This window comes from Podarcis gaigeae (assembly GCF_964106915.1).
Source record: "Podarcis gaigeae genome assembly, chromosome: 6".
NCBI lineage: Eukaryota > Metazoa > Chordata > Lepidosauria > Squamata > Lacertidae > Podarcis > Podarcis gaigeae.
Window position 1 is genome coordinate 42,328,561 of NC_139682.1, and position 19,372 is coordinate 42,347,932.

The 19,372-nt window shown below is 45.5% G+C and overlaps 2 protein-coding genes across 4 annotated transcripts; both read left to right on the plus strand.

Annotated features, from left to right (window-relative positions):
• The first annotated feature begins 736 nt into the window (after positions 1 to 736).
• GOLT1A (golgi transport 1A) lies at positions 737 to 7,845 on the plus strand. Of its 2 annotated transcripts, XM_083745725.1 has the most exons (5): positions 758 to 1,108; positions 3,157 to 3,248; positions 5,241 to 5,419; positions 6,236 to 6,299; positions 6,766 to 7,845. In XM_083745725.1, the coding sequence occupies exons 1-5, from the start codon at positions 1,084 to 1,086 to the stop codon at positions 6,802 to 6,804; spliced, it is 399 nt and encodes a 132-aa protein (XP_083601851.1). In that variant the 5' UTR covers positions 758 to 1,083; the 3' UTR covers positions 6,805 to 7,845. The 2 variants fall into 2 exon arrangements, with proteins under 2 accessions (XP_083601850.1, XP_083601851.1); XM_083745724.1 differs by lacking the exon at positions 6,766 to 7,845 and having other exon boundaries at positions 737 to 1,108; positions 6,236 to 6,751.
• An 836-nt stretch (positions 7,846 to 8,681) lies between these two features.
• Positions 8,682 to 12,046, plus strand: KISS1 (KiSS-1 metastasis suppressor). Of its 2 annotated transcripts, XM_083745727.1 has the most exons (3): positions 8,682 to 8,770; positions 10,951 to 11,070; positions 11,737 to 12,046. In XM_083745727.1, the coding sequence occupies exons 2-3, from the start codon at positions 10,968 to 10,970 to the stop codon at positions 12,006 to 12,008; spliced, it is 375 nt and encodes a 124-aa protein (XP_083601853.1). In that variant the 5' UTR covers positions 8,682 to 8,770; positions 10,951 to 10,967; the 3' UTR covers positions 12,009 to 12,046. The 2 variants fall into 2 exon arrangements, 1 of the variants encoding a protein (XP_083601853.1); XR_014565962.1 differs by lacking the exons at positions 10,951 to 11,070; positions 11,737 to 12,046 and adding an exon at positions 10,016 to 10,913 and having other exon boundaries at positions 8,688 to 8,770.
• Positions 12,047 to 19,372: the final 7,326 nt, after the last annotated feature.

The window sequence follows — 19,372 nt, forward strand, 5'->3', positions numbered from 1 at the left end:
TCAGTTAAAAAAGAACAGCTGTGGGGCTTCAGAAGTGCAGATCTAACAATATGGGCCTTTTATTTACGACTGATTTGTAGCATAGACCATCCTTCGACGAATAGCTATCATGGCAGCGCAAAATCTGGTGACCAAATCTGTGACTTCTGGGCTTTCGTCCTGTAGTAATAGGGGGATGTAGTGTTGTTCTGAACACCCAGGGAACTTACATAGGATGGGCTGGATAAACCTAGCTTGAATGTCCATGTAATACTGGCAATAAAGAAGGGCATGCTCCGTTGTTTCCTGCTGCCCAGAGCCACATGAGCATTTTCTCTCCTCATGTGCTATCTTCCTATAATGGCTTTCCTGAACTGCTGAAGGGAGGACCTGACAAGGAGTCAAGGTGAAAGCCCTTCGTTGTTTTGGTATTTTAAGATTAGCTATGTATGGCATTTGAGACCAAACACACACATGAATAATGTCATACAGTGGTACCTCGGGTTAAGAACTTAATTCGTTCTGGAGGTCTGTTCTTAAGCTGAAACTGTTCTTAACCCGAGGTACCACTTTAGCTAATGGGGACTCCCACTGCCACTGCCCGATTTCTCTTCTCATCCTGAAGCAAAGTTCTTAACCTGAGGTACTATTTCTGGGTTAGCGGAGTCTGTAACCTGAAGCATCTGTAACCTGAAGCATCTGTAACCTGAGGTACCACTGTAATTTGTGTGGCTTTCTTCTTTTCATTCATTTTTGCTAGCAGTTTTCCCCATAGTTCAAGCCTCAGAGAGACCTGCTATTAGCTTCCCCTTGCAAACCCAGGAGAACAGGAAGCACAAGCTGAGCATTTGTGATGGCGCTTCCCCGCCCCACCTGCTTGGAAACTCCAGAGTGACAGCCCAGTGAACTTTAAGAGGTGTCTTCACTGCTGGGAGGTTAATGATTTGCAAGGTGACGCAGGAAGGGCTAAAGGCCTTTCCAAGGTTCACTGGCTGCGGAATATGTGGAAGTGACAGCAGCATCCTGCACCTCACCCCCCCCCTTCCGTGACATTTGCATCTGCACCTGAACATCCAGAGCCCTTCTAGGCCTACAGCAACGAAGATGATAGAGATCACAGAAATCCAGAGTAAGTATGACCATATCTTACAGGCTGAAAGGAAAAAGTTACTTCTTCTTATACCAGTGTAATCAGGTTAGCTAAGAAAGAATGATTGGGTCTAATCAAGGCTTCCTTTTGCCAGCTCAGCTTTTAGAGAATGTCACCCTGACCTCTCTTCTTTACTTCATTACTTTAATACTTGCTTTTTCACTAGCAAGTTCAAGGCAGCAAACATAATGCTCTCCCTCCCCTCATTTTAATAACAAACCTGTGAGGTAGATCAGGGGGACTGTGACTGAGTGGCCCAGCAAGCTTTGTGACCGAGTGGGGATTTGAACCTGCACCTCCCCAGTCTTATAGTCCAGTGCTCTAACCACTGCACCACACTGGCTCTCTAGTTCCAGTGTTACTCTGTTGACTGTTTCACAGGCACTTTTTTGGTTTGGTTTTGAAAAAGATCAGAGAACGCGCTGTTGGAAAAAGAAGTAAATTAATATCTTTGTTCCCAGGGCACAAGAGTTTCAGTATAATCTTTAACAAAAGTACAATCTGTGGGAGGAAAATAGAAGCCCTGTGACCCACGTGTATGGAGTAAATAACAAAAGAATTGACTCAAATAGATTTTAAATGCAAGGCTAAACTCTCTCCAGCAAGAGAGAGCCCCCAGTAGCAGAGTTTAAACTCACAAAAGTCAAGCAGAAGTATAGCTTTAGGAATACAGTCATACGTCGAGTTGCATTTGCTTCATGTTGTGTTTTTTCTGGTTACGAACGCGACAAACCCGTAAGTGTTTACTTCTGGGTTCACCGCTTCGCACATGTGCAGGAGTGATCTGCACGCTTCACGGATGTGCAGGAGCAATCTATCACATCACGCGCACGTGCAGAAGCGGCGCTCTACTTATGGACTTTTCGGGGTGCAAAAGGCACCCTGGAATGGATCGTGTCCATAAGTAGAGGTACCACTGTATAGGTTGTTGGACCCATTTAGTCTGCTTGCAAACAGCACTCTTTTCTTTCCAACCCCTCTTGTGCTGAACAGGCCACACACTGTTAAGGAAGTTTAAAAATTCTTTACTTACAAAACATTCCAAAGGTCAGATCAATGCATTTCACAGAATCATAGAGTTGCAATGGACCACAAGGGTCATGTAGTCCAACCCTCTGCAATGCAGGAACCTTTCACCTAATGTGGGGCTCAAACCCAACGGCCCTGAGAGTAAGAGTCGCACGCTCTACTGACTGTGCTATCATATCCAAGCAGCAACGGGGACGGGACGGGACGGAGGGACACATGCAGCTTCAATTCTTCCTTTTACAGAGGTAAGGGGGTATGACTTAGCTGAGTTTAGGAACAGGCCTCTCTGGTTCTAGCCCTTTTCATGCACAAACTAGAATTCATGCATAATTATCATAGAATCATAGAATTTTAGAATCTTAGAGTTGGAAGGGTCCCTAAGAATCATCTGGTCCAATCTCCTGCAATGCAGGAATATGCAGCTGCCGCATACGGGGATTAAACCTGCAACCTTTGCATTATCATCACCATGCTCTGGCCAACAGAGCTATCCAGGCTGCAATTTCCCACAAATTTTACATTTATTTCTCTGCTCACTTTTGCCTTTGGCCCCATTCACCATGGACACACAGCTCCCAGAAGGGAATGCAGCCCTTGGACTGAAGAAAGTTTGCCATCTCTCAGCTAGACTGTGATGGGACAGTAAGTTGCAGATCACCAGCAGAGTTTGTGTCAGGGACCTGTTTGCTGTCTGCCAATGTATCACTCAGAGGGATCTTTCCAAGACTGCCAACTATCATCCTACAAATGAACACAGCACATGGTAATGAAGAGCAGGAGAATTAACACAGCTGTCCAACACTGACATTTGACTATGATAGACACCCTAACCTATACAGATCTCAAAAGAAAAGCAGGCCCATGCAAGAACAGGTATTCTGAGCCCAAATTGTAGACACCAGAAACGTATTTTCCCACTATTGAGTTATAAGTGGGCCTTCCTCCCCCTGATCTTCAGAATGCTGTGTGTTTGATTACATTCATTTCATCTGTTGCAGGGATTGGTGTGGGACTTGTGGGCTTCGGGGTGTTTTTCCTCCTTTTCGGTATGCTATTGTACATGGATTCAGTGCTTCTGGCCTTCGGAAATGTAAGTTTCTTTCTCAAGCTCCAGATGTTTCCTTCCAGATGTTGCTTTTGCCATCACATATATCAGCCAGTTTGCCTTCAAAGCTTTGATGAATCTTAAGGATCACTAAGCCCAGTTTACAGGCACTGTTGTGGAAGGAAGTTGACATCAACTGCGAGACTTGCTTCCAAGCAGAGTTGTCTAGTCTAAGGTTTTAAGGAATGACTACCAGCCACGATGGCTGTGTTCCACCTCCTCTGTCAGAAGACGTATGTATCAATCACTGGAAGCCACAGGAGGGGAGAGTGCTGTTGTGCTCAAATCCTGCTTTCATGCTTCCTATAGGCAAAGGATTGTTCAAAGTAACAACAGGATGCCGGACTGCATGGGCCTTTGGCCTGATCAGGACTGGCAGCCCATTACAGAATTGAAACTTTTGTATTGTGTACCAACCACTATAGACAGCACATGCTACAAGCGTATGGGTGTAAGTGATACCTCATGAAGTGAGGAAGGTGATGTTCCTCCAGCAACACAATACCCTTGGTCAGCAGCTTCCTGTGTCAACAATAAAGTGGCTGAAGGCAATGGTGTAGCATGGGTTGCCAGTGCCCGGGGCAGTGCGGAGGGGGTAGGTAGGAGGGAGCAAAACAGGCAGAGTACACATGCACATTCAGTATCAGTATCAAATTTTATTTCAGTCACAGACCAGCATAAGATAAAACATACCGAAACTGAGCACATAAGACTGAAAACAGGTAATGAGTAAAAACTGGTAATTAAAAGGTGATTATATACCATACCTACTTAAAATATAGAAACAGGGACAAACAGTTAAAAGTGACTATGTGGGAGGGAGTGTGAAGGAGCACAGGTCTTGCATTTTGGGCCTAGTTTGTGGCGCAAACCATCCTTCAATGAATATCCATCATGGCAGTGCAGTATCTAGGAACTGAGTACTGTATGTAACATCTGGGCTTTCATCTTGAAGTAGCAGGGAGGTATGAAATTGTTCTGTGTGACCTGGGAATTTATGTAGTCTGAGCAAGTAGTATCCATTTAATGATATGTCATCCCTGGTCCAGGTTTCCTGTATCAGTAAGATGTGATGTTGTGATAGAAAATCAGTGAAACAGGTGTTCCTGATACATGCTGCCCATCTGACCACATTCCAGGTTAGAAGGGCAACCTTATGCTGGCCTGTTGGCTGTCAATCCCTCTTTCCCTCACAAGGTGGTTGGGGGGCTATTAATTCCACCTGTGCATGCACAGTCAAGAGTTATTGTGCTGTCCTTGTTTGCAGGGATAAGCTGTTTTCAACGGAGCCCAGCAACGGAAGCATGCAGCTGTATTCAGGCAGCACTGGATGTTGAAATTCTGTGCCCCCTAACAATTTTGCACCTGGGGCAACCACCCCTTGGGGGGCCCCCTACACTGCCACTGGCTAAAAGATCCCTGCAAGACAAAGAAAAGAGAGGCAACAGGACCAATGTCCCCCTTTCCTTCCAAAGACAAAACAGAGAGAATTACTGAAGAGGATAAAAAGCCTATAGGAAAGGTTCAGCCTTTACGCCCAGCACCCCTAAGAGAGAGTACCAGGGATAGCCAATGTGGTTACTCCTGATGTTGTGCACTGCCTGCCGTCCCCATCAGCCCCAACCAGCATGCCCAGTGGTCAGGGATGGGGTGGGGCTTGGTCCAAAAAATCCAGAGGGTATTGTGTGGCCTACTCCTAAATTATAAATGATCACTATATAAAGTGTTTTGTGATTAAAAAAAAGAAAAGCAGTATATACATAAACATGAAAATCAGGGGCAAGAAATCAGGAGCCCTCTAGATATTGTTGGACTACAACTCCCATCAGTCAAAGCTAGGGCTGACAATGACGAACAGTCAGGGATGGTGGGAGTCCAACAGCATCTGAAAGGCCGCATGCTCCCCATCCCTGATAAAGCATCTACTAGGTATAATACACTCCAATAATCCCTGGGTTTTGATCTTCTTCTCTTTAGATCCTGTTCCTGTCTGGCCTGGCCATTATCATTGGACTAAGAAGAACCTTTGGTTTCTTCTTCCAGAGGCAGAAGCTTAAGGGAACCAGTTTCTTTTTGGGGGGCATAATTATCGTCCTGCTTCGGTGGCCTGTCCTAGGCATGCTTCTAGAGACCTATGGCTTCATTAACCTCTTCAGGTGATTATTCATACCAAAGCCACAAAGCTTTCTAGGGAAACTACTGTATGTAGGCAAGTCTGGGTAAGTCCAGGGTTGGTGATAGCTGCACGTGATGCCAGACCTGAACTCTACAAGTTTACAGTTTCTGAAATTGGTGCTCTAAGTTGGAGCCTCATGGGCTACAACCTTACCAGTTCTAACAAGAAGAAGATGGGGACAACATTTGCCCTCCTCCAGTTTGCAGGGACCTCATCTGTTTTTCAGTAATTCTCAAATATTATATACGGAGGTTCTGAGATTATGTCCACAAGCTCCTTTAGTACCCTTGGATACAGCTCATTACCTCGTGGAGATCTGAATTAACTTAAAGTAGCCATGGGTTCCCTTACCACCTCCTTTTTTGGACTGTATCTCCCTCTTTGCATTGTTTATTCTGTGCTGCCATTCCATTCACACAATGGATTTCCACTTGCACAATGGATCTTCCCCTCTCCTCTCCTGTACAATCCTTTATGATCCTCAAAAACTGCTCTAGAGGGTTGGAGACCCTCCAGACCAGATTGTTCCTTCACCCACAGATTACCTCTCTCCAGCTACTTTTCTCTTGGCCAGGATCACTTCTGGTATTGGAGCCTCGGCTGGGAGAAAGATGCACAGAGGAAGGAGCCATGGCTAGAGAAGCTATGAACAAAGGAGGGGGTCAGCACTCTTTAGCCATCTTTCTACTTTGCTTTCAACACAGAGAATTGCTGCTGTCACATCTAGTTTAACTCTCGGGTTTCGTTCCGGCTGCTGATTTTCAGCCATTATTAACAATGACTTATTTGTCCTCAGGAGTTTTTTCCCAATTGCCTTTGGGTTTCTGGGATCATTGGTGAACATCCCATTTTTGAGCAAGGTAAGAAAAAAATTCGTGTGTCATGTGCTCTCAGGGGAGCATGATTCTATCTGGCTGGTTTGGTTCCCTTAAGCTTTACAACAGGGTTGGGGAACCTGAAGGCTTCCAGGTACAACATACAACTCCCATTGTCCCCTGAGTGGCTGGGGCTGATGGGAACTGGAGTCCAACAATAGGACTCATCTACACTTCCATTTGTGCCATGATCTGTAGGCACAGGTCTGTGATTTTAAAAAAACCCCAAAACCCTCACTGTATACTGTTGAACTGGAACAAACATCAGTCAAGTCCTCTGAAGGCTGATGTTTGTTCTGATTCAGTGGTAAACAGTGAGTTTTCGCAGGGAAAGAGGTGGGACCCAAACAACAACAACAACCCATGCCTAGAAATAATAGAATCATAGAATTGTAGAGTTATATAATCCTTCAGAGAAATGTGATTGGTTACAAATGACTTCTTGTTGCAGCTGTTCCAGAAACTTGGAGACACCACCTCTATGGTATAGCCTGGAGAAGTGGCTTCCTACCACAGACAACTTCCCCTCCTACAAGCAAATAGACCTGTTTTATAGACTACTGTGTTGTTTTTACAGCGATGTGCCATTGAGACCTCCTGCCCAGATCATACCTCTGAAGACCCCTGTGTGATCACCTGCAGGAGTGTGCAAGGTTATTAGCAGGTTCATATCCCAGTAGGAATTGCCTAGAGGTGCTGTTTGCAAGAGCAATTACAACTGAACCGCTGGTTCATAGAGATGGTCATGCTGGAGCTAGACAATGGCTATGGACAATGGCTGAGTGAGCATCGGTACCTGGGCACATCCGTGTTCACAAGATTTCTTAGCAACAAACCAACATTTAGGACTTGTCAAATTGCTCCAAGGAAGACACATCCCTTGGGGTCTTCACCTTCCGAACAGCTGCAGTAGAGTGAGTAAGCAAAGTACTCAGTTTCTTTTGTTTTGTTGACATGCTGTACCCACTGATATTTTTCATCCCTTGTGAGAAGCCATAATGCAGGCATCCCCAAACTCGGCTCTCCAGCTGTTTTGGGACTACAACTCCCATCATCCTTGGCTAACAGGACCAGTGGTCAGGGATGATGGGAGTTGTAGTCCCAAAACAGCTGGAGGGTCGAGTTAGGGGATGCCTGTCATAATGGATCAGAAATTTGAAATAGAAGGGATTAAAAACACATAAGTTGAAAGGCATAATTTGAACACTATGACACTAGAACAATTTGTGTTATCTCACTAGCCAAATTTCAACAATAGGAAGGAGGAAAATGAATATAAGGGTGAGAAGTGTTGTTCTGAGTTTTCTGTCAATTTCAAAATCCCAGTAAAGAAAATGGTTGGGGGAGGGGATGAGTTCGCAAAATAACTTGCAGCTCAAAAAGACACATACAAAGCTTGTGCTTTGGAGCAATGTCTATTTAACAGAACGTGAACGCTATTTGATTCCACCATGTGCATATTTTCTATTTTTTTATTTAACAAAACATAAAACATGTTTTAATGATATCAAATAAATCATGTTTCTCAAGATGTCACATGTGTGCATGTCTGTTTTGCTCAGATGGGAAAATAGGAGCTACAGGGAGACCACTTGATTTGGGAAAGACAGCAAGGGTGGGGAGTTAAATCCACTGGTGAGGGAACAGTGGCTGCATTTTGTCATTTAAAAAGAACATGGGAGAGCCAGCCATGGACCTCAAATCATCTTACAGTGGTACCTCGGGTTACTTACGCTTCAGGTTACGTATGCTTCAGGTTACAGACTCCGCTAACCCAGAATGGTTATTCAGCAGAGAGCTATGTGATCTTTCTTCCCAACCTCCACCTTGTGCACAGGGCCTCTGTATGTCGGATACGTACCCTCCAAATAATATGTACAGCTGCTGGCCCCCCCCCGCCTTGTACAGTAGCATGGCATGGGGGGCACAGAATAAGTTGCCCCGGGCACAAAATTGTTAGGGGTGCAAAATTTCAACACCCAGTGCTGGGCATGTGTAGAGGAGGGCAAGAGAGAATAATGTGGAAGAGATACTTAGAAAAAATGTTTTAAAAGGAAGGCTTGAGGGGGGGAAAACATGTTTAAATCAGAGCAAGAAAGAGAAGGCATTTCATTCTCCGGAATTACCAATTTATACCAACAGCTCTGGCTCCATTGTGAAGAAGGCGGAAACAATAATAATGTAAAGCTGCCCCATACTGCAAGCAAGAGGAATAGACATGGCAACTGTTTCTGAAACAGAATCCATTAAGGAGGGAGAGTAGAAGACAAAAGGTAGAGGTGGATCCATCTCTGCTGATGTCAACTGCCAGGTCATGCAGCAAAGGGGGGGTTGGTGGGTTATACTGCACTTGAGAGGGACCTGGACTCCAAAGAGCAGCTGCGCTCTCCTCCTTTCAAGAGATCAAACAGAAGCAGCAGAGGAGTCTTGGCACGAACATCTAAAAGAGAACTGAGGTTAGTAGAGAGGGAGGAACTTTAAGCCTCAGGCTGCACTTGCACACTAACCTGAGAGAAAGTCCTGCTGAACTGAATGGGGCTCACTTCTGAATAAACATGAATAGATTTGCACTGTGGGGCTAAAATCTATGCAAATATATACATGGGAGTAAGCATCATTAAATGAGTGTGACTTGCTCATGGGCAAGCGATTCATAGGTTTGGGTTGCATATGTCTTTTTCATTTTGTAAGAGGTAGATTGCTTTTTAAAGGAATGAAATGTACTTCCCCGCCCCCCACATGTTGCCTGCATGAATTTTAAAACACTCTCTCTCCCATCTGTCATGGATGCTTTAGCTAAGTTTCTTGCATTTTGGGGGATTGGACTATAACTCCCAAGAGACTGTGATCTACTCCCAGTATAAAAAAACTGGCAGTGATCTACCCATTGTCATTGGAGAGAGGAGGAGCGTGCGTGGGGTGGGTGGATTACCCAGAGTTGTTCAGCTTTTGGGGGAGTTTTTGCAGAGAGTTTTTTAGCTCCCCCCATAACTTTTTGTACATGATAAGGATCCCGTGATCTACCAGGATCTGCTGGGGATCTACTGGTAGATCACAATCTACTGGTTGGACATCCCTTTGACCCTTGGGGTCCCTTCCAATTTTACAATTCTATGGTTCCATGAAATTTCACCCCAGCTTTGGAAGTCATGGGGTGGGGACGGGGGGGGGGTGCATTAGGCAAGTCTCCCTTTCTTGTCAGACTCAGTTTCCCAACTGCAATTATTACAGAGAGAATATGCATAATACCGCATGTTTGAAGAACACAGTAGAGTGCTGAGTAATAATGATAATAAAGAAATAAATATGTGCTAAAGCACACAAGTAAGGTTCTTAAAAAGGCAGGACACTGCAACAGGAAAAAGGGATCAGGCTGCTTCTGTCCCTCTCTTCTAAAGTAACAGTGGGGAAACATTTGCCCTGGAAAGAACTTTTCTAAGAGCTGAAAATTCCTTGCAAAGATAAGTGACTGTTCATTGTTTACCATATCAATCAGGAGCCCATAACAGACACATTAGTATAATCCACTGGTCAATGTGCCCTGTGCAGGCAACATCCCCTACTGGTCTGCTTCTACTCACATAGATGATTCAAATCATACACAATGCATGCTGATCAAATTTAGCTAAACAGGAAAGATGATCTGCATGTATTTCTAATATAGCTAAACAAGATTTTCCCTTTGTTTTAAATTTCCACAGCTATTTCATCTCAGTATCATAAGCCCCCTAACACATACTTCTCAGGGTTTCTTCTAATCGCACAGGACATTGAAATTCAAAGGGCTGAAGGAGCAATTGGCTTAACTGGACATTGTTAGACATCCTTCGACTTGTAAGATTCTAAGGCTCTATTTTGCATTCAGATTTTGACTCGGTCCTCCTGAGTCGGGCACTGTACTTCCTTCTTTAGTAACTGGTGTCATTTCCCTAAACCTTTTCCCCAGCTCTGCTTGTTCTCACAGTAAGCATTTGCTGGCTTGAATGGGAAAGGAAATATAATAAAAAAAAATATTTTCCTGCAACCGTATCACATTACCTTTTCTATTAAAACAAAATATTGACAGGTCAATAGAGACCTACAAGTAATTATAATTATTTAGCAATAGGAAAGGACATCAAAAGTAGTTATTCTGATGACAGAGTCAGCTTTGATTGGAACCCTGTGGTGGAGAGGACTCTTCCAACAATGCCATTGTCTTTATAAATTACTTGGTTAATTTAGACTAGGATTGGGGGACCTATGGCCTTCAGCTATTGCTGGACTACAACTCCCATCATCCCTGCCCATTGCTGGAGCCCAACAACATCTTGATTGAAATGCTTGACGGCCAACCCATCTCTAATTTCAGGGGGCTACTGTCTCAATGGTGTCCCAGGGTAACTGAGGCTGAGAGGAACTGAACCAGAAAAGTCTAACTGCAAGATTTCAAGCCTTGTCACCCCATCAGCAGCCTCCCTCTCCTCTCCTTGCCATCTCCTCCTCTTTCCTCCTCTTCTGTATGTGCTTGTGATTTGGAGATCAGTGGCAAGAAAGTCATGCAACTGCCCTTTTCACTCTGCCAGCACTGTTCTTCTGCTGTGTTTTCTTCCAGCATTTCCACACCCGCTCTCCTTTCCTTTATCTTTCCTTTCAGATCCGCTACATCCCAGGATGAGCCTGTTCCATTCCTCGCTGGTGCTCCTATTACTCTTCAGCGCTCCCTTTGGAGAACCAGCTGACAGCTATTTCCCTCTTAAGGACTCCTGGCATGCAGGTAGCAAGTGGTATCAGTTGTGACCCGTTCCTACATTTAACCTACACTCTTGATTCCAAGATCAGGAGTGTCATTTTAGTATTTTGATTTTCAAACATGGGCTGCATTAATCCATGCTGGACCCCACTATGCCAATCTGCAGGGGACCACTGTGGACTCTATAGTCCATGTGGCTAATTCTTAGGAAGGTGTGGGTATCGCAGATGTACTTACCTCCTACCTGCCTCCCTTTGGAAGAGAACTGTGGCTCAATGCAAAAGGTCCCAGCTTCAGGCCGACCGCATGTGTAGGGCTGAGAATGAATTCTAACTGAAACCCTTGAGAGCCACTGTCAGTCAGTGTAGACCATTGATGAGGAACTCTTGCCCTCAAATGCTGAACTCCAACTCCCATCAGCCCCAGCCAGCATGGCCAGTGGCCATGGATAATGGGATTTGTAGTTCAACAACATAAAGAGAGCAACGAGTTCCCCTGGTATAGAAAATATTGAGCTACGTAGGCCAATGGGATGACATAAGGCAGCTTTCTACCTTCTCATGCCTTTCCACCAGGGTACTTTCCACATGCCTCAACATTTGTGAAAATTTACTTTTCAACAGGTTTCTCACCCCACCCCAACAGTGAGCCTCAAATCCCCCCCCTCTCTCTCTTCCTCATTCTCCCTAGGGGAACTTTCCAAAAACATTGCCAACCCAAGCCACTGGGCTGATGCCATCCCATGTCCACAAAGGAAGTCCACACCACCTTTTATGGGCAAGCGTCAGGAGCAGCAGCAGCAGCTACGGCAAAGGATGCCTCCAGGGAAGAGCAGAGTTGTCTCCGTCCCACAGGGGGCCTTGCTGGTAGAACGGGAGAATGACCTCTCCACCTACAACTGGAACTCCTTCGGTTTAAGATATGGCAAGAGACAAGCGTTGCCAGCAAAGGAGAAATTATGAAAGTGTGGGGCTGCCATAGCCAAGTATGGTGGTCTGGGGGGAGAGGAACAGGGCAAGGTCTGTATTGTGGTGGGTTTCTTTTTTTGCTCTTCTGAAGGAATGGAAAACAGTTTATGGTTCTCAGTTCTCTGAAGTTCACAGTAAGATGCTAGCATTTCAGCAGAGCAAGGATGGAAACAAATGTTTGTTTTTGAAGTAGTAAGCTGGTCATTGCTTATTTCTCTCAACAATTCTAACTGGATATTATAATAATGACCATGTTCATTCTGTTTTCACTAAGCGGTGTATACTATATAGTATTACGATGGCGTAAAAAAAACAGGGAAGGGGTGAAGCATTTGGATGTCCACAAGTTGTTGTGTTAAACTTTTCTGTCTACTTGTCTATATCGCATGCATAATTGTATAAACTTCTATTATGTCACCTCTTACTTGTCTTTTCTCTAAACTGAAACTCCCAAATGCTAAAAACTCTTCCTCACAGGCCTGGCACAACCATTAGGCAGGGTGAGGGCACTGCCTCAGGCAGCAGAAAACTCTGTGAGGCATCACCCCTGCAGGCACCCCACCTGCCCTGCTGCCTCCATCAGTGATGGAGAAGTGGCAAAAACACTGGCACCCATTTTGGGTGAGATCTCACCCCAAATTGGTGCAATCTTGCCCCAAATCAGTGCTGATGGTAGCACTGTTTCTCTGCCAGCGGTGGATGTGGCAGATTGTGTGATGCAGGTGGTGGCAGGTAAAATATGGCAGCAGTGGCAGCAGCAGTGGCAGAGCAGCGTGCCACTTCCCGATTCATCACAAGCAGCAAAATAGGGTGCGCCACCCCTGCTTCCTTGTAGGGGAGTTGCTCCACCCCCTTGATCATTTTGACTGCCATTTTCTGAACCTTTTGCAGCTCTACAATATCCTTTTAGCGGTGAGGCAACCAAAGGAGCTTTGGCAAAGGAACTCTAGGGCTGGGGGCATATGGTCTACATGTCCGTGAGGTATAGTCTTCATTTCCTAGTCTTCATTCCCATGATGTATAGAAACAGCAACGGTGGCTGAAATTAGTCACACACAGCCCCTAACAGCAGTTGTTGGGTAAAGGTTTGCGTAGTTAGCAAAAACAACAACACAAGTCTCAAGTTAGATTAGACCTCAGATTTTGCCATTTGAATGTTCTGAACTCCCATAAAACTCAGATGTGACGTGCCCTGCTCAAACCTATAATTCATTCCCAGAACCCAAGAAGCACAAATAAGGCTTTTCCAGAAGCAGATAATAACTAAAGACTGCTACTGCCCACTATTCTGGTGACTATTTCTGAGTCTTTCTCTTGCCCTTCTTGTTTTTTGTCCTCTTTCTTAGCAGTGTGAGCCCCTGGCCATAGCTGTCAACTTACAGATTTGAAAATAAGGGACCAGCAGCCTTAAAAATAAGGGATCAGCAGCCAAAATAAGGGATTTTAGTCAACCACCGGAAATACGAAGTTAAAAGGGACCAGATAATTTTGGAAAGCAGAACTGGTTTTTAGCCATTCGTTTCCAGAGGTTGCTGATCAAGCTGATGAAACACTGCAATTAAATTACTACAAGCAGCAACCACTTTTCGTGCAAAACGAAGTCCAAGCTACGAAGATGCTACCCCAGGCAGAGACGCTCAGTTCGGCGGCCACGAGGATGGCGGCGGAAGGGCCCGAGGCTCCCACCAGTCCTGGCGGGGAGGGCTCCCGGGGGCCGAGGCTGGTGAGAGGAGGCCGGAGGGGGGCGGTCCAGGCAACCAAGCAACACAGTTGGAGCCTCCCTCCTCCCTGGCCGGCAGGCAGGGAGGGAGAGGAGCTGCTTCCTTTGAAACCCGGGAAATTTAAGGGACATCCTCAATAAGGGACAGCAGCGGGACACGGTGCTGGGATAAGGGAGTTTCCTGCCAAATAAGGGACGGTTGACAGCTATGCCCCTGGCACCATTGCAAAGCATCATTTCCTTGCTCATTAATAAGCTCATGAAAGCTACTGTGTTTGCCTAGCTGCACAAACAATGCACAAAACCCTTTGGATCCTTTCAATTTCACTTTAGATCTCAGCTGCTAATTTCTACAGAGAGGTTGGGCCACTGGAGGAAGTAATTGAAAAATTCTTTGCAGGGACTTGGGCAGCTGAGAGACGCACAGCTGCTTCTCTGTGTGCCAGGATGGCAAGAGGGGAGATTTAGGAACAAACGGCCTCAGGATTAGGGGAGGAAGACCAGGGTCTCATCCAGACTCCTTTTTGTGCCATGTTTCTAGGCACAGCTTCTGCACATTACAGCTCCGCGTCCCAGCAATTTCCTCTCCCCATCAGCTCTTTCTGCATGCAAACCTGCTCTTTATTGCTGAATCGGAGCAAACAGCAGTTCATGGAAAACCAAAGACCCTCCAAGTGTCCCTATTTTCCAGGGACAGTCCTGGATTTACAGAAGTTGCAGAAAGTTCCAGAGCAGTTCAATCAGCAAGTAAATCACTTCAGAATAAGCAGAGCAAACATCCACAACAACAGTAATGGGGCAGAGAAAACACAATCATGGGGTGGAGAAAGTGGACGAGGGAAAGTTTTTCTGTCTCCATTCCTCATAAATCTAAAATTCAGGGTCATCCAATAAAACTGATGAGAAGAGGATTCGGGACAGACAGAAGCAAGCGCTCTCTTTTCCTTTTACACAGGGCATAAACCATTGATGGAACTTGCCTCTGTAAGATGTGGTGATGATGGCTACTAGCTTAGATGGCCTTAACAGGGGGATTAGACACATTCCTGGAGGATCAATCTGTCAACAGCTACTAGTCATGGCTATATGCAGTCTCCCAGTGGGCTCAACAAAAGGAGAGTGATTACCGGTACCTTTGTATCCTGCTAGTGAGCTTCCCATGTACATCTGGCTGACCACTATGGGATGCTGAACTAGAAGAGCCATTGGTCAGATCCATTGATCTTATGTTCTGAGCCCAAACAACTCCTGCAATGTTGGGCATTTGTTTGCATGAAGAAAAGCTACAAAAAGCCCATCAAACGTTGATTGGCGCCTTTGGAGCTTTTATTTATTTAATCTATATATAAGATTTCCTACTCACCCTTCACCAGGGATTAATTTCATTTCTTAGGCTGAGCTGCTGCATTTCAAATTCTGTTCCTGGATTCTCAGCAGCTCTGATCTGTCTCCTCCTACTACTTTGATCTACTCAAGAGAACCCTGTCTCCTCCTCTAGTGCTTCTTTTGGTGAGCACTAAGCTGATGAGAAATATTAGAGGGGGAAACAGGAGATCAGAGGAATGCAAAGAGAATCTCAAGAATAAAAACTTCTCTAACTTAACTTAGTCTCTAACATGGGTCTCGAGGAGACTGCAAGGATGACATTGGAGAGGACTTTCCTGTACAGGTAAGGGAGCCTATCCCCTCAGGAATATGAAATACTGGCAGGTACAAGTGCAATGTGCCTGTGGCAGCCCAGGGCTTTCAACTGAAGTGCCCAATGAGAGGTTAACATCAGATTTAACAGGACACAGCAGCAGAACATTGAAAAGAGCTCTCAGGCCCAGGAGAAATAATTGGCACATAATATGATACATCAAAAAAGTTATTGAGATTTGAATAGATGCTATACTCTCATAAAAGGGTGGATGAGCCCTGATTATCCAACTCAATCATTTCCCTGTCCGACACAGTTTGATACATGTCGGGCATATGCAGTAAACTGACAGATGAATGCAAAGAAATAAAATGAGAGGCAGGGTCAAGTGTCCATGTGAAGTTTCCACAGGAGTGAACCACATTGTCTTTATGTGATTGAATTGTGGTCTATGGATCCCTCAAGACGGGGGATTTTGTCTGTGTGTGACTCAATAGTAGTGGATTTATACTGGACTGCTCACGTATCATTTTTTCTATTAGTTGTTGTGCAATGCTTCCCCAGTTTCACTGCATTATTGCCATCTGGAGGGCCACTCTTGTGCAAACGTGCAACAGAAGCAGCACTAACACTAATCCCAAGTGTTTGTGGCATGAAAAGTCGCAGGATTTCGGCAGAAAGCTAGGGGACATGCACCAATTGGAAATGAAGCATTATAGTATGTATGCCTGCCCCAAAATCTTAGCATGCGAAAACGGTATTGAAAGTGGAGACCCTGATATCATCATGAGCAGAAATCATAATGAATATTCAATAAAAAAGGACAACTGTAGCAGAACTGGGGACATCAGTCCTAACACTGCTTTTCTTTTAATTTAAAACAATTCATGTATCCTGAAGTTATATGAAAGATACTGCCGTGATGGGATTATGCTCTGAAAGTAAACAAGGCCTACTGGGTGACCTGGAAGTGCATTTATTTCTGCCATCTCCTCTCCTGCATCTTTCTCATATCTCTGTCCCAGCTAGCAAGCAAATGCAAACAGGGGTTGGTGATTTTTTGACCTTCTGGCCGGAAGGGTTTGCCTAGGGGCTTGTAGGCTGGGCAGTGTGACGCAGTTGCTGGAGCCTTAAAGGGTGGGAGTCTCCCAGTCCCTGCGTGGGAAAAGGCCTCCGGTTCCTGCAAAGAAGAAGGCTCAACAATGACCTTGTGTAGCCAGGCTGACCAAGAATAGGTAATCCGTAAAGGAAAAGGAAAGGGATTAAAAGCAAGGCAAAAGGCGTTGAAGTCTGGCATAGGCATAGAGTGAAGATCTAAGGAGTGAAAATCAGATGGGGAAATTGCATGCAGAAAACTCTGCTCTATCCCAACTGCTGTGATTCACATAAGCAAGAGTTGTGTGGATCCAAGAACAGTTTAACTGCATCATGTGATTTTCTTTAGCAACTAGCAACTCGGTCTGCCGTTAGTATGCTACTGTACAATCCAATTTCAATAGCTTTGTTCAGGATCTGCATATGTCATGTATGCTCTAAGTGTTGTTACACACCATCCCAGGGGTTCCAGGTGCTTGCCCAGAGTTTGTGTTTCCTTTGGAAATGACACAGAGCAGAGACTGTGGTGACTTTATGATATATGATTTATTTGCACGTATATACAGCTTGAGCCTACAATGGAGGGCTTCTCAGCATCAACACCACAAGAGGGTCTTCATAGAATTGTAAAGTTGGAAGGGACCCTGAGGGTCATCTAGTCCAACTCCCTGTAATGCAGGGATCTCAACTAGATCATACATGACAGATAGCCATTTGACCACTGCTTAAAAACCTCCGAAGAAGGAGAGTCCACCGCCATAGGGACACGGGTGGCGCTGTGGGTAAAACCTCAGCGCCTAGGACTTGCCGATCGCATGGTTGGCGGTTCGAATCCTCGTGGCGGGGTGCACTCCAGTCGTTCAGTCCCAGCGCCTGCCAACCTAGCAGTTCGAAAGCATCCCCGGGTGCAAGTAGATAAATAGGAACCGCTTACTAGCGGGAAGGTAAACGGTGTTTCCGTGTGCTGCGCTGGCTCGCCAGATGCAGCTTGTCACGCTGGCCACGTGACCCGGAAGTGTCTTCGGACAGCGCTGGCCCCCGGCCTCTTAAGTGAGATGGGCGCACAACCCTAGAGTCGGACACGACTGGCCCGTATGGGCAGGGGTACCTTTACCTTTACCTAGGTGGGGCATGGCCAAAAAAAGGTTGGGAACCACTGAGCTAATGTGTGCTAGTGTCAGCTTCTTGGCTCCAACTCAGTTGCATGTAAAACCTGTGCTCAGAATGGCTGCCATACATTTATCAAACTCCAAGAGGGGGAGTTTCGCTCCCCTTACCCACACATTTCCGTGGCTCTTTAAAGTGGCCCTCCAAGGCGTCTTTCGCACTCGCATCTGAAGTTGCCAGGAATCCACTCAGCCGCATGCAAAGTGTGTGCATTCCCAGTATGCGCTCTTCCCATATGTTCTGTTTGGCCCCAATATGCCAGTTGCACCACAAGTTAATGCAAATGTATATTTTTTGCCAAGATAGGTTTTACATTTGCAGAGCAGGCAGATTATTCAAGCCGGCGTAAGCTGTGTGCTTGTGAAAATCCGTCAAACGCTTCCCATGCCTCTCTCCGTCATATAAAAAGTCTCACCCAAAGGTTACTGAGGCCATCACAACAGAAGTAACTTAGCTGACACTTGGAGGAGCTCGCTGTTATGCTGCCATATGTGCCCTCCTCCTCCCACCAAATCCCAAGTGCCTGTAATATTATTTCATTGAAAGACCTTGTTGCCAGCCCCTTTAACCTGGCCTTTAACCTGTTCGGGGGCGGGGGATGAGCTTGGGAAAATCTCTGCTCACAAGCATGATGCCTGACACAGTGTGTGGGAAAACAGAGTTTATTTATTTACCCTGGTAACTGCCCACAGAGGTATAAGGTTGCCTTGACCAAAAAGAGGGCAATTCATTACCCCTTTTTCAAAAGGCAGTCTAAAGCGGCAAACCAAACTGGGAACAAGTCCCACTGAATTCCATAGAAATTATTTCTGAGTAGACATGGTTAGGAATATACTATATTGTTAGGGTCTGAGTGCATGACCAGTTCCTTTTAGTTCACATACAAACTTGTGTGCTTCTGCCCACCCCATAGCATTTGGCACCTGAAGCAGCTGCCTCACTCTGCCCAATAATAGGGCCATCACTGCTGCAAAGCACTTCTAAGAATTTTTTTGAGGCAGAAATGCTGGGCCAGGCCCATATTTATTTATTTATTTATTTATTTCACTTATATCCCACCCACCATAGGACTCAAGGTAGCATACACAGGGCACTGATCTGACTCAGACGTTCTCAACTTTAGCAAGGGGCAAAGTGGCTTCATCAGCTACCTCTGTATCATCGAGTAAGAGAGGATAGCAAGAGATCTATACAGTTATCTACCTTCCCCCCTGCTTAATACAGCTCAGAGTACTCCCTACCACCACCACAAAAATAGATACTCCATATTCTGTGAAATAGTAAAGGTAAAGGGACCCCTGACCATTAGGTCCAGTCGTGACCGACTCTGGGGTTGCGGCACTCATCTTGCTTTATTGGCCGAGGGAGCCGGCGTACAGCTTCCAGGTCATGAGGCCAGCATGACTAAGCTGCTTCTGGCAAACCAGAGCAGTGCATGGAAATGCTGTTTACCTTCCCGCTGGAGCATTACCTATTTATCTACTTGCACTTTGACGTACTTTCAAACTGCTAGGTTGGCAGGAGCAGGGACTGAGCAACGGGAGCTCACCCCATCGCGGGGATTCGAACTGCCGACCTTCTGATTGGCAAGTCCTAGGCTCTGTGGTTTAACCCACAGCGCCACTCATGTCCCTCTGAGAAATAGTACAGGCCTGTTAATTTCAATTTTCACTATTGCTTTAGTAATTGCAAGTGTTCACTGGAGTCCACCTGCTAAGGATCAGGAACATAAAATAT

Bases quoted from the DNA above. Each gene is read 5' to 3' on its own strand.
- GOLT1A (XM_083745724.1), top strand. From the start codon at position 1,084: ATGATAGAGATCACAGAAATCCAGA. The intron at 1,109-3,156 runs GTAAGTATGACC...CATCTGTTGCAG, and splicing joins AGAGATCACAGAAATCCAGA to GGATTGGTGTGGGACTTGTG. The intron at 5,420-6,235 runs GTGATTATTCAT...ATTTGTCCTCAG, and splicing joins GGCTTCATTAACCTCTTCAG to GAGTTTTTTCCCAATTGCCT.
- KISS1 (XM_083745727.1), top strand. From the start codon at position 10,968: ATGAGCCTGTTCCATTCCTCGCTGGTGCTCCTATTACTCTTCAGCGCT. The intron at 11,071-11,736 runs GTAGCAAGTGGT...CATTCTCCCTAG, and splicing joins TAAGGACTCCTGGCATGCAG to GGGAACTTTCCAAAAACATT.